The 15056-nt window shown below is 36.8% G+C and overlaps 1 protein-coding gene across 1 annotated transcript; it reads right to left on the reverse strand.

The window, feature by feature from the left end:
- Nucleotides 1-309: 309 nt before the first annotated feature.
- On the reverse strand, nt 310-14714 carry LOC131844900 (general transcription factor 3C polypeptide 5-like; the record flags this gene model as incomplete). The annotated part of the gene is made up of 8 exons (XM_059193886.1): nt 310-425; nt 631-813; nt 1426-1607; nt 2376-2586; nt 3019-3304; nt 3556-3667; nt 3954-4161; nt 14601-14714. Coding segments are annotated over 8 exons (1374 nt in total), but the record flags the coding sequence as incomplete, so codon positions are not given.
- Nucleotides 14715-15056: the final 342 nt, after the last annotated feature.

Consider the following 15056-nt stretch of genomic DNA (forward strand, 5'->3'; position numbering starts at 1 on the left):
TCTATCCATTTTCTTCCACATTAGTCTACAACAGTCCAGAAAAATACTAAGATTGTTGACTACATTTAATATTAAACAAAGAGATGTGATGGTGCTTTTAGCACGAACAGTCTAACAAAAAGTTTTAAAACTAAAATATTCGGAATTATTACTTGTTTTCCCGTTTTCCGTTTTATGCTACAAACACATTTATCATTAAGATGTGAGATCATATGATAATGTCTATTGTTTTGGATGAAATAACTGAAATAAACGAAAGTAAGTAAATACGATTTAAATATGACATGTTGCATTAAAAATAATCAGGGACGGTTATGAAATAATATTTTTATTCTTATGTTATATATTTATTGGCCTTCGTCAACTTCGGTTCCCGTGGCTCCGCTACCATCATCCTCCGAGTTCTCTTCATCGCTACTTCCATCCTGAACAAAAAATAAAAATGTCTTCAAAATCCAATACTGAGGTCATATGGGTTAGTATTGCATTAGAATATATACTCATAGAAATAAACTATATTTAAATAAACTCACACATGTTTGTTAATATTTAACAACCATTTGGTCTAGTACAAAGTGATCTTTGGTACAATATTACTATTATAAAAAACAAAACTTTCAAAATATTAACCTCAAATTTCATTTCAGCAGTATAATTCGATTTCACCATCTGTTTAAGGTATTCGAACATGTGGTCGCGACACGTCTCCTCGCCTTTGGGCGGCAGCCAGCCGCGCTTAGGATGACAGAGATATCCAGGTGATGGTTCTTTTGCCAATAACTCTTCAACTTCTGGTAATTTAATATCACATAACTGCAAAAATAAATTTACAAATGATAAGTTTCATGTATTGCAAGATGAGCCCGCGACTTCATATCCGTGCGCTGTCATAGTCATAATAACAATAGTTTATAACGTTTTTGTTTATTGACCTATTGGCATAAGACTAATAACTTAGTACATTAATGAAAATACACAAATCTGTTTAGCTCTGTCTAAGATTTGAGCTCAAAACGCACTGACAAAGAGACAAATATTCTTAAAATATTTCCTTTTGGATTGTTAAAAAATTGATAAATCAATCCATCATCAATCCATCAGTAATCGTTTTCCCATATATATCCCATGTACAGATAACAATCAGTTACATGTATAGTTGTATTGGGTACATGTTTTATTATTATGTGTATAAAAGAGGTATTTTGCCTGTATTGGGCAACATACAGGCAAAATACCTCTTACCTTACCTTCTTAGAAGGAAAGAACACAAAGGGAATGAAGATATAAGTAGAAAAATCATCCATCACCTACCATAGGATTACCAAGTTATCTTTAGCTTGCTAATCAAATAATCAGTTATAGTTCGGGTATCAAACGATCCCTATGATGTTGTTTTATATATTAATAATAATGCATTTATTTAACCTGATAATATACTTGACGCTGAGCTGGCGGTACCCCAGGTCGGAAATAAACAGCAGCTTCCGATATTTCCTCAGTCCCACTGTTGGGATCATTGACTCTTCGCCGTTTCTGGGCGTTACGTACGCGGTCTGCTCGTTTGTAATGTGCGTACTCACGTGTCATAACCACAGAGTGTACGCCCACTGGAAACATTAAATTCTACTTGAAGTAAAAACAAACAAATTGTATTTACATAATATATATAGAAAATACCCAGACCAATACAAACAATGATACTCATATAGTCAATACAAATGTTTGTAATGTGCAATGTCGTGGAATGGACACAGAAATCATCAGAAGTACGGCACATCGCTATACTTCCGATGGTTGCGATTTTACTATAAATCGATGCAACAGAGACCTCGTCGTATGATTGACGAATATAACATCATTATATAGTATAAAATGAAGCCGTTGTCGCTGTCTGTCCCTATGTATGCTTAAATCTTTAAAACTAAGCAACGGGTTTTAAAGCGGTTTATTTTAATAGACAAGAGTGGTTCTAGAGGAAGTTTATATAATGATATTTGGATTTTTTAGAACCCTATTATAACGATCCCCGAGACCGGGACTGCACAATTTGAAATTATACACAGCATTACATCAATCCCCTACATAATTTAGGATACCTTAATCCATATGAAAAAAGATAGTAAACATCTACGAGTATAATGCCCAAATGCAAGCCAACTTTTATTAACAAAATTTGGCTTATAATCCACATTTCCTAGTACATTGTAGGCTACAAACAGCAATCTCACAGTTCCGAGTATATGTAGGCATTTAACACTACGTCTCCATTCTTAATTCAATATACACCTTTATAGAATCTAATCTGGTACCACACTTATGTTAAATCACATATAATAGAAATAGATTATTTATCATTAATTTAAAAGATCTTTTACCTGTATGCCGTACTCTAAAATCTAATGACTGGTACATCCGGGCAGCAGGGTCTTTGCGGGGATCGTATCCATACTTCACCCACAGCATTTTCCAAGGGCCAGATTTCATATAAAATGCCAAACACGGCAAAATTATTTTCAATGAAGGTGTCCTAACTTTGCTGTGGTATTTAATTAAATTCATTGACCAAATAGGTCTTTCCTCAAACATCTGAAAATGTAGTATATTTTATTGAAAATAGATCAATCTCAAGACAATTCACACAGCGGCATCTAGTCCCATAGTCATGTTATGGATACTAGACAAATTATATAAAAGCATAGAAAACTCCCAGATTAATAGGAACCAACATACTCCTGAATATAAATGTTTGTACCGTGCAAGGAATCGAACCTGTGACCATCTGAATTTAGGCAATGTGCTAGACCATTAGACTGCCAAGACCATATTATTAAGGTATATAGATATTTCAATAGATCAAATTATTATATAAAAATAACAAGTAAACTTTAGGTGGGGTATTATTTTGTTTAGATATATATTGTGCACCTGCCTGTGCTACCAGCATATGCTAACTAGGCATCAATTAGAGTTTACAGAAAAAGCAAAATATTGTGTTTCTAAAAAAATTTCCAAACATACCTTTTGAATAAGTTCATATTCATTTTGTATTAAAGGATAAACTAACATTCTTTCAATTTTCTGTTTTAAATAAAATTCTTGTGGGTCTGTAGGTAAATTGTCAATTAGATTGAAGGGTATACCAGCTGTGGGCATACCTCTCTCCAGTCTCAATCTATAATGAAGGTTATCTTCATTATCTGAATTTGACTTCTTTTCTTGATACCGTTTGTCTGTGTACATATAGCCTATTGGTTTATCAGATCTTGTAAAGTGTGATGGAACAATAAATAGTTCTGCAGGTTCTCTGCAAATAAAAAAAAAGCTGTTCATATTGTATAATATTACATAACTAATTACTTATTAGAATAAAATGCATTATAAATGGCAAGATAGAACAGAAGAAGTGAAGAAGCATTGGAAGTGCCAATAAAATTATCTTTAGAAATAAATAAGTCATAGTAATAAATAAGTTATTTTTTAATAAATATAATAAATAAATAGGCTATTTGTTTACTTTACACCATTGCATGATTAAAACAATGTGCAGATACTTACGACATGAAACTAATTTCATCTAAGCCTGTTGGTAGCAACTTTTCCAACAGGCATTGCCCTTGACTAGACCCCGGGTTTTCCTTAACAGGAAGATACTGGAAGTCACACATAGCTACAAATTTAGAACAGACATCTTTATTTTTACATTTAATACATATATTTCAATATAAAAAAATATATTGTCAGTTTTAAACATACTTTATTTTCTAGAATAAAATAATAAAGTGATTTTATTACATAACAGCATTGTAATTTGCTAAATATCAATTGTAAAGAAAGTAGCCTACATATAGTTGTGGAGAGTCAAATATTATTAATATTATAATTAAATATAATGACTTAACTATATGTTATTTATTAATTTGCAATACAAAAAATTAATATAAAGTATTACTAACATTCAAATTTGAAGATTTTGCTCACTCTTCCAACAATTGTAGCAGACACAAGTTCTTTCTTTATTTCATTGTTTTTATTAGTTGTTTTCACTTTAACTTTTATCACAACACCAGCTGTAGGCTTAGCATCTGCATATATTTTTTTTACATAAGGATTGTCTGGCTGAAAGCACAAGCCTAGACGTTTCTTATTTGGATGTGAATAGACCTGAATACAATAACATAAATACATAATGTATATCTTAAGAAAAGCAACAAAACCTATTACTATTATAATATTGTTTTATATATACCATAAAATTATATGTGTTAAGATCCAGTTAACAATATAGACAATGTCTATTATAATATTAGTTTTATAACACAAAATAACATACTATCATCCAACTTCCCATAGTTTTACAAGTTCATGATGAGACGTTTGTATTTGAATTTTAACCAGTTACACAGGTATTCAATGACTTACTGCACCACAACAGTTTATACTGCATGTATTATATATTTAATATATATATTGGTATAATTTTAGTTTAGTTTCAGCTGTCATAATGTCAGGGTATGATCAAGCTTAAAAGTTGATAGCAAGTAAGTGCGAAACCTAGCCTGCTTTCGGCTGGAGAGGACCACAAAATCCGCTCCTCCAAAGTTGCCGGTCCCAAGCCCGGATAAATAGCGAGGGTCTTTGTATACAGTATATGTATGTATATTATAAAATAACTTACAAGTAGTGTCATATTTATATTAATATATATTTCTTCTCTTTCAAACTATCATATTTATTTCAATCAGCTGCACCTAGTAGGTGAGTCTGCAGCACATATGAAATGAAATGAAATGAAATGAAATGAAATGAAATGATTTTATTTTGCGAGAAATGTGGTGTGCACAGATGTTATAAAGTACATATGGTTCCATACAATCCGTCTTATATGAAGACATGCAAAATTTTATATTAGTTATGCTTCTGTAAATAATTACACAATTCTGTCTTTCAGATAGCATATTACATTATTATATTATGCAATTTTAAGAAATTATTATATCTATATTATTATTTAGTCATTATATGTCAATATTATTACTGTTATGTCATTACTATTATATTAATATAATCCAATTCTTAACTCAGTTTACCATCAAAATTTAAAAATTCTTTTACTGTATAAAAACATCTCTCAATTAACCAGCTGCGTAATCTATTTTGAAAAATTTCAAAAGACATTTCTCTAATAGTTTGAGGTATTTTGTTGTAAATTTTTATACACATTATTCTACAATTTTGATGAAATAGCGCACTATTTACTGCAGGCATTCTCAATTTTGTAGGATCTCTTTGAGTAATTTTATTACATTCTTCAATTTTTTTAAATAATTCAGGATGTTTCTTTACAAACAGTCCGATTTCCAAAATATATAATGAAGAAACTGTTAAGTTCTTCAATTTCTTAAAATACTGTCTACATGAGTCAATGGGACCCAGACCGCAAATTGCGCGAATGCATTTTTTTTGAACGATTAGAGCTTTGTTGATGTAAGTTGAGTTACCCCATAGTAATATCGCATACCTTAAAACAGAACCAACATAGCCATGATATGCTGTAATAGCTGCTTTCTCACTTGCTGTATTCCGTAAGCGTCTGAGAGCATACACGAATTTATTAAGTTTAGAGCATGTGTTATTAACATGTTCTTTCCAGTTACAGTTATGATCTAAAGTAATACCTAAAAATTTGACCGCATTTTCTTTAGCGATTAGCTCGTCACGATATTTTATTGTAAGTAATTTATTTGTCATTTTATAATTAGCAAATTGCACATAATTAGTCTTTTGTATATTAATTCGTAGCTGATTACAATCAAGCCAGTCCCCACTATCAAGAAGCTCTTTATTAATCCTGTCATTGTAATTGATTGAAGTCTTATTGTGTGGTATTATCACAGACACATCATCTGCAAATAGGATACAATGTTCCTTTGTTGCTTCAGGTAGGTCATTAATACTTATTAGAAAAAGAAGGGGTCCTAATACACTGCCCTGAGGGACTCCTGTTCTGTTGCATAAATAGTGAGACCTAAAATTTGAAGAAAGCAATTTATTGTTTATACAGTTAATTTCTACACACTGATACCGGTCACATAGATAACTTTCAATCCATTTCAAGGCCTGTCCCCTGATACCATATGTTTCACATTTTGATTTTAATATGTCATGATTTATTACATCAAAAGCCTTGCTCATATCCAAAAATATTACTGTAACAGGTATCTTTTTATCTATGTTGTCGGTAATTGTGCTGATTAAGGTGAAGGCTGCTAAAGTTGTCGACTTATTTTTTTGAAAACCATTTTGTTCCTTTTTAATAACTTGAAACCTATCCAGAAAGCTAGATATACGTTTATACATTGCTTTTTCAAATACCTTGGATAGATTAGAGTTTAATGCTATAGGGCGGTAATTACCCAATTCCAATTTACTATCCTTTTTATGTATTGGCTTAATAATTGCAGTTTTTAGTCTGCTTGGAAATTTGCCTTGGATAAATGAATTATTTACAATATGCGATAATATTGGAGCAATAATATCAGCACAACCTTTTAAAATAGTGGCTGATATATTATCAAAACCGACAGAGTTTGTATTTTTTAGCGAAAGAATATGTCTCAGGATTTCATTGTCAGTGCACGGTTCTAGAAATATTGTTTTATCTATTTTATTTGTAATTATTTGTTTATTTACGATATTGGAATAATATTTGGGATTGTCATTTGATATAGAAATAAAAAAGTCATTAAATATGTCAGCTATCTTTTTTGGATCCCTTAATGTTTCTCCATGGTAGTTTATGGCGTCAATTTGCTGATATGTTTTTACACTATCATTTTTATCTTTGATAATATCCCAGGTTGCTCTACACTTATTTTTAGCTTTAAGTATATAATTGTTATGTTCTTGCTTTTTCGAAATATTAATACATTTTTTTAATAATTTGTCGTATTGAATAAAATTTAATTTATTTTTGACACATTTTTTTGTATATGCAATGTATCTTAGTCTTCTTTTTTTATTGCAAGACACTCGTATTCCTTTAGTAAACCACTTTGGAGAAGATGTGTTTGCATTAATCTTTACTTTTATTAATGGAAAACATAGATTATAGAATAGAACAATGGTATCGTGAAAACTATCAAATGACTTGTTAGTATCATTGTCACATAGAACATCAGACCACGAAAGATTCGATAAACATTCACGAAATTTTAATAAATTGTCTTTACAGTAGTCTCTCTTTTCCACGTACCAATAGTGATTTCGCCTAATTTTTTTACTGGGGAAAGTTAACGTTTGTCCAGTATTGTGGTCAGATAACTGAAGTTGGTGTATATTACCTATTCCATCCTTTATATTACTAAAAATATTGTCAATGCAAGTATTTTTCCTCGTCGGCTTAGTTATGTGAATATTAAAATTATTACTAAGGAGTATGTCATTCAATGTCAATGTCAAATTATTATTTTTTAAAATATCAATATTTATGTCACCAGCAATTATTATACGTTTATGTTTCTTTGTCAATGTGTGTATGAGTAAATCGAGTTTAGTTAGGAAATTGAGTGAGTTCGAGTTCGGAGTCCTATATATACAAACAATAATGCAGTCCAATAAAGGAACACTAATACCACAACATTCAAAATTTCTTTCCTCGGAGATTTCTATGCAGAATTTAATTATTTTACCTTGTAATGGGTTTCGTAATAAAATGCACACACCACCACGCTTTTCAGTTTCTCTAGAGAAATAACATGCAACATTGAAATCTTTTATTTTTATATTGTACTCGTCACCTGTTCTGACGAATGTTTCTGAAAGACAAATTATGTCTATATGCATCCTATTCTGTCTTAATTCATTCAAGCTCAATTCCAAATAACTACATTTATTAATTAAGCCACATATATTTTGATGTAACAGGTTTATCATAGAGGTATTATAATTATTCTTGTTATCGAAAAAAACTAGTAGTTGAGTGAAACGTTTTATTTCCATTACGTTCTTTCATCGCGTCATGGGTAGATGATTGTTTTGGTAAAATAGAAAAATAACAAGGAATGGTTCCCCTTATTGGTAATCCAGCAGTTAAAGTCTGTGACGGGGGTACTGGTTTTTGAGAGGTGTTTCTATTTTTAATCTGTTCAAAATAGTAGGGTATGGTGCCTTTTTTAAGTATTTTCCTTTGTACAATTACCGGACGATGGTTTTTTTTACGAGTTAAGAATTGTTTATCGTAGTCATTACAGTCTATAGCGAAGTTTATTTTATAACATATCCTTGTCATGTTTGTATAGTGATTTGATAAGTCCAAAAAAGAACAATTTTTGAAAGATTGACTTGTGTGTTTTATCATATAATTCAATCTATTTTCATTAAGATACATATTACTATTAATACTTAATAATAAAATGTTAATGTACTTAAATTTAGTTAATATAGTTGTTAAGTATAGTTTTAGTTTTGTGGGGTCATTATCATTTTCACCCAATGACAGTATAAGATAATTGTTTGAAGAATCGCAGATATCATTACAACATTCGATGATTTTTTCTGAAGGGGCATATGGTTGTGTCACTGATGTTATATTGTATTTTTTATATTGAGTATTCTGTCTTGAATAACATAATTGTGATGCCAGATACAATATATGTATATACATATATTGTATCAATAGTGTATTTATAAATAAAATGTGCCCGGGCAAGCACCAGAACTAATTATAGCCTACTTATATATATTTACCTATATACTATTAAATTTAAATAGCTTCCTGCACCTACCTGCGCTAAGGCCTGCGCAGTTGAGCGCCGTAAGCGGGGAAGACGGGATCCTGGGAGGTTGAGTCAATCGGAGGTCGGAGCAGTTACTTTCGGGCGACAACACGCCTCCTTTGGCCCATATTTCTGGCGAAACGGTCGCCTGAGCAGCCAGCCACTGCTCGGGAAATGGTCTAGTGCTTTACCGTCACAGGAGCACGGCGAGGAGTGGGAAGGTCTCTTCGGAGAAGGTAGTCGGCCATGCTGACGGGGTAAGGCACTGTGGAAGTTCTCTAGCCGCAGTTGTCCGAACTCCCGATGTCGCGCAAAGACGCCACCTTTCTGCTCCTAGATCCACTCGAGAAGATCCTGGTGCCATTGCGGCATCCCCATTTGCGGGCTCCGAGGAGGGTGGGACATCGAGTGGACGACTTTTAAATATTCTCATGACATTGAGAAACTGCTTGAAGGAAGTACCTTGGACGAAAATGAACGCCAAGAACTTTCATCCGATGACGGAAACTGTTTGGAGATGGTTGTTGAGCCTACAGGGACGGATGACCTAGGTCTAACGCCCAAAAAGGACTCAAAGCCAAAACCAAAACGAAGGAGGTTAACAGGAGCAGCGCGGAAACGCCTAAAACTGTTAATAGCCGCCAACATCAAGGCTGATGAAGCCTTAGAACTCTGCCGGAAGCCAATGCGAGACCAGCCCTCAGAGGTAAGATCCATCAAGCGCCCACGGTCAGAGGAGGTGTCCCCAAAGGAGCATACGCACAAAGCGCCTCGCGTGGCGCAGCCGTCGCCCACCGGGAAAGGTACCCAGGCAGCGGAGACTGCAAAGTCACCAGCGCCTACTGTACCTCAGACACCTAGAGTCACATACCAGGCACTTGCGACACCAGGTGGCTCTTCAAGCCCAATGGTGTTTGCACCAACAAGTGTCACTAGTAGCTCAACTAAGCGTTCTACGAATACGGCCCACCAGTTGCGAACGCCTGCACCCAAGCAGCGCGTAACGACTACAGGGACGGACGTAAACGCAAGGGAGGAAACTGCAACCTATAAGGACGCTCTCAAATCGTTCCGAGTGGGGATCCGACACACGGTCCCAATGACGGACGAAATGATGAGCATGGTGCGCTCCTCAGTTCTCCGGGAAGTTGGCAAGATCACGGAAGCTGGGAAGGGCCCTCGATTTGTAGGTTGCAGTTTCAAACCTGGTTGGCTGCTAATCACTTGCCAGAATGAGCCGACCAAAATATGGCTGGAGAGCATAACGCCCTCCCTAAAACCCTGGGCCGTCGCAGAACTCTCTGTGTTGGACGAGAGAGCGATGCCCAAACCAGCCATTGGAACGGCCTTCATCCCCAGTTCGGAGACAAGGTCGGTCGATGAGGCACTCAGAATGCTGAAGTCCCAAAATGACTGCCTAAATTCCGAACTGTGGAAAATACTCAACCGTAAGGCTGAAGAGAACGGTACAGTCCTGACCGTATCTCTGGACGAGCCTTCGGTTGACTTCCTCAAAACACAGGACTATAAAGTCAACCTTGGCTTTAAAAAGGTCCTGTTCCGGGTCAAGGGGATCTCCACGCCTACACAGCAGCCTACTTCGGACGGTAATGGAAGATCTGCCACAGAAATACCCACACCATCCGAAGCGGCGAAGGGCGTAGACACCAACGCCAAACCCGCCAGAGGCAGCTTTCCCCAGCCAAAGGGGACCTCGCAGACGAGGATCCCCAGTTTCAAGACGGGACGGAAAGATCGCGGCAGGAGCGCCACAGCTTCCAATCGCAACCCAAAGGGACGCCCACGTCCCACAGGGAAGGCGAAAGGAAGCTGCTAACACACCCACACGCAAGAAATGTATCAGAGCCAACATTGTCCAGGTCAACTTACATCATGCTATGGCAGCAACAGCGGTCATAGAAAACCTCTTCCGCAAAAACGACCTGGACCTTGCTCTGATACAAGAGCCATGGCTCAACAAAGCCACGCCTTTAGGCCTCAATGCCTCAGGTAATATTCTTTTTAATACCACTGGCACTAAACCTAGAGCATGCATTCTTTTTAATAAGAAACTAGATTTTCTGACTGTTCCAGAACTATGTACAGATGACCTAGTGACAGCCTTCGTCAATTTCCCTGGATGCACAGGGTCAAAAGTACTGGTCTGCTCTGCATACCTACCTGGACATGATGAAAACAACAAAATCATCAAAGACCCGACAACCGGCCTACAGCCTGTGGTGGAATACGCCCGTAAGCACAAGGCCGAACTCCTCGTGGGCTGCGATGCAAACGCCCATCACACAAACTGGGGAAGCACTGACATCAACACCAGAGGTAAATCACTTGATGATTTTATACTAACCAACTGTCTTCAAATCCTAAATACAGGGTGCACACCGACGTTCGTCACTGCCACAAGACAAGAGGTACTAGATATAACACTCGCGACCGACAAACTGGCCGAATATATCACTCATTGGCATGTTAGCAATGAGAACTCCATGTCTGATCACAAGCACATCAGATTCACAATTGAGGCTGCAACAGACTCAAACCCCATACTCTACAGAAACCCAAAGGCTACAGATTGGCCTAAATACAGAGACAGTCTTACAAGCCTAATTGCGGACCTTCCGAAGAGTATCAAATCTCCTCTAGAACTAGAACTCGCTGTGGACATACTTCTAAGTGGCATAATAAGTGCCTACCAGAACAACTGTCCCATCAAAACCAAAACCGCCAAATGTAAAACCACCCTGGTGGAATAAGAGTCTAGAAAAGCTGAGGAAGAAAACTCGCAAATTATCCAACAGGGCTAAAAAGGGACCTTTCGAATGGGCCCAATATAGTAAAGCCCAAACGGAATACTACTGCGAAATTAGGAAAGCCAAAAGAGCATCATGGCGTGCTTTCTGCGAGGAGATAACTCAGACTCCCCAAGGATCCAGATTACACAAAATGCTTGCCAAGGCGCCAAATAACCAAATTGGACTTATGAAAAGGCCCAATGGTACCTATACGACATCAGAGGAAGAAACTCTACAGCTGCTATCTACAACCCACTTCCCTGGTTCGGTTCATATCTCAAGAGATAAGGAGAACCCTCCAAGCTCACATCTACAAAAGCCCAACCATGAGGCGTGGAACAGAGCTGCGAGGATTTTTCGACCAAAACAATTATATGGGCTATAAAATCTTTCAAGCCATATAAATCATCGGGAGAAGATGGAATTTTCCCGGCCCTGTTACAACAAGGGCTTGACATCCTATCTCCCTATCTGGTAAGAATATTTAGAGCCAGCTTTGCCTGGGGTTTTATACCAGAACCATTAACGAAGGTCAAAGTTACCTACGTACCGAAAACCGGTCGAAGAGACTACTCGCAGCCAAAGTCTCACAGACCTATAAGCCTAACCTCTTTCATAATAAAAACCATGGAAAAGGTTCTGGACCAACACATTAGAGCTACAATCCTCGAAAATGCTCCCCTGCACAGGAATCAACATGCCTACCGCAAGGGACATTCCACAGAGACCGCCTTGCTCGAACTCACCGACAAGGTCGAGAAGGCCTTTGAGGACAAACAAATAGCTCTATGTGCATTTCTCGATATTGAGGGTGCTTTTGATAACACGCCCATAGAGACCATCTCACAGGGACTCATCCGCAAGAAAGTGGATGAAACCACCACTCAATGGATCAAAGCAATGCTCTCAAATCAAACCATTAAAACTACTCTTCACAACAGTACGTTAGAAATCCGACCTACCAAAGGATGCCCTCAAGGAGGCGTTTTATCGCCACTGCTGTGGCTACTAACGGTAGACCAGCTCTTAGATGTTATGACCAAAAACCAATTTGAGGTACAAGGCTACGCAGACGATTTAGTAGTCATGGTCAGAGGGTTCTGTGCAACAACAATATCAGACCGCATCCAAAGAGCACTAAACATCATAGTTAAATGGTGTAAGGAAAATGAATTATCAGTAAATCCTGATAAAACAGTAATTGTTCCGTTTACAAAAAGGAAGAAACTTGACAAACTTGTCATGCCTAAAGTAAATGGAAGAATATTAGAGTGCTCCAAAGAAGTCAAGTACCTGGGCGTAACCTTCGACCAAAAACTGACATGGAACACACACATAGACAACATAACTCAAAAGGCGAAAACATCCCTAGGTATAAGCCGACGGGTAGCGGGGCCCAGATGGGGAATCAACCCCAAAATTGCCCTATGGCTTTACACAGCAGTGGTGAGACCGCTTACCACCTATGCCTGCGCAATCTGGTGGAGGAAAACCCTCCAATCCACAGCTGCCACCAAGCTAAACAGCCTACAGAGAATTGCTTGTCTGATTATTACAGGAGCCATGAGCACCACGCCGGGAGCAGCTCTAGACGCATTATTGGACTTGACGCCCCTTCCTTTATTTATACAGGAAAAGGCGAAAGCCAATTTGCTCAGAATAAGTTCCCAAAGGAGGATATCTTGGCATTCCCTGGCCATAAAAACTATACAAGACTCGATTATGAGTGATCCTATTCTGGGAATGCCTGAAGACAACATGGCACCAGAGTGTAACTTTGTACAATATTACAAAATCGAAATATCTGGAAGAGACGAATGGCAAAATAACCATACACCGTCTCACTCAGAGCATGACCTAGTCTGGTTTACAGACGGGTCCAAAATAGGAGATGATGTAGGATGTGGAATATGTGGTGTAAAACCCAAAATCTGCAACTATATAGGCTTAGGAAAATACGCCTCAATCTTTCAGGCAGAGACTTACGCCTTAATTAGATGTCTGGAAGTAATCCTAAGCCTCAACTACATCAATCAGAACATATACATTTATTCGGACAGTCAAGCTGCTCTACTAGCACTTAACTCGTACGAAATCCGTTCTAAACTTATTAGAAACTGTATCCTGCTACTAAATGAAGTAGGAAGCAGAAATAATATTATACTGAGATGGGTCCCCGGGCATTCAAATATTGAAGGCAATGAGAATGCCGACCATCTGGCAAAGTTAGGGGCAAAACCGTCCAACTGGGCCCCGAACCCTTCTGTGGTGTGCCTCGTTGCCTAAAACTGGGACATCTCAAATTAATAACCAAACGAGAAGCACTGAATCACTGGCAAGAAATGCCAGGATTAATACATTCAAAAGACCTAATATCGGGCTTCTCGACCAAATACTCCAATAGATTACTGCTATTGAGTAAAAACAACATATGCATGATGACTAGGGCCCTCACAGGACACTGCAAATTGAACAAGCATATGGCTAAGCTAGCCTATGCACGACAAGTATCTGCAGATTCTGCCAAACTGAAGAGGAAACGCCGCTTCACATCCTATGTGGTTGTAGCCCACTCATGCATAAACGAAATATCTCCTTTGGAAAGTTTACACTCTTTCCCGAGGAGATAAAAACGATCGCTCCTAAGAATATCCTTCAATTCTTGTCCCTGACAGGTCTAGGTAGCGAACTCTGAAAAGGGCGAGCACAATAGATCTATGTAGGTCGCAGTGCTACAGGTGCTACACATCTGACAATAGCCCAAACAACCCAATAAAAAAAAAAAAAAAGTGCGAAATAGCTTTCCGAATAAGCGCTCCATTAAAAAAGATAACTGTGACTATTTAAAAGTGCTTAAATTTAGACAATAATAATACCTAAAATTAAATATATTATTTTGTAAACAGTCTTTAAATATATATACTTTTCATAAAGAATTTATATTATTGTGGTGCCTTATTTACATTACCATTACATTGTAGTTCTATGAAAGATTGTCTAAAACAATAATACAAACCTGCGATATATTTTTGATTCCACCCAAACATTCCAGGGCCTTTTCATCATTTTTGACAATCCCAGGAAACTGTATGCACACCAATTGTCTATTATTGTTTTTCCATAATCCATGCTTCAATGGTAAAGTAATGAGCGGGATTTATTTAAAATTGTAACTCATTCATAAACTATAAACAAGTGTTTCTGAAATGAACGAACGATGTTTGTACAAATAATAACCGGTTAATTAGAGAAGAAAACGAGAAAGATTATAAAAAATATACAATCAAAAGAGAATATTTAATGAAAATATAATATATATTTAATTGAAACTTACCTAACCTATTAATATTGTTGTAGTGGTTATAAAATTCGTCCAATTTAGACAGGCATAACCTATTAATATATACAAAATAAACAAAGTATGGCCTGTACGTTCACATTATCGTGACACGCGCAACGATTGATACTGTTG

This window comes from Achroia grisella, unplaced genomic scaffold (genome assembly GCF_030625045.1).
Source record: "Achroia grisella isolate CSIRO2021 unplaced genomic scaffold, CSIRO_AGI_Agris_v1 utg4223, whole genome shotgun sequence".
Taxonomy (NCBI): domain Eukaryota; kingdom Metazoa; phylum Arthropoda; class Insecta; order Lepidoptera; family Pyralidae; genus Achroia; species Achroia grisella.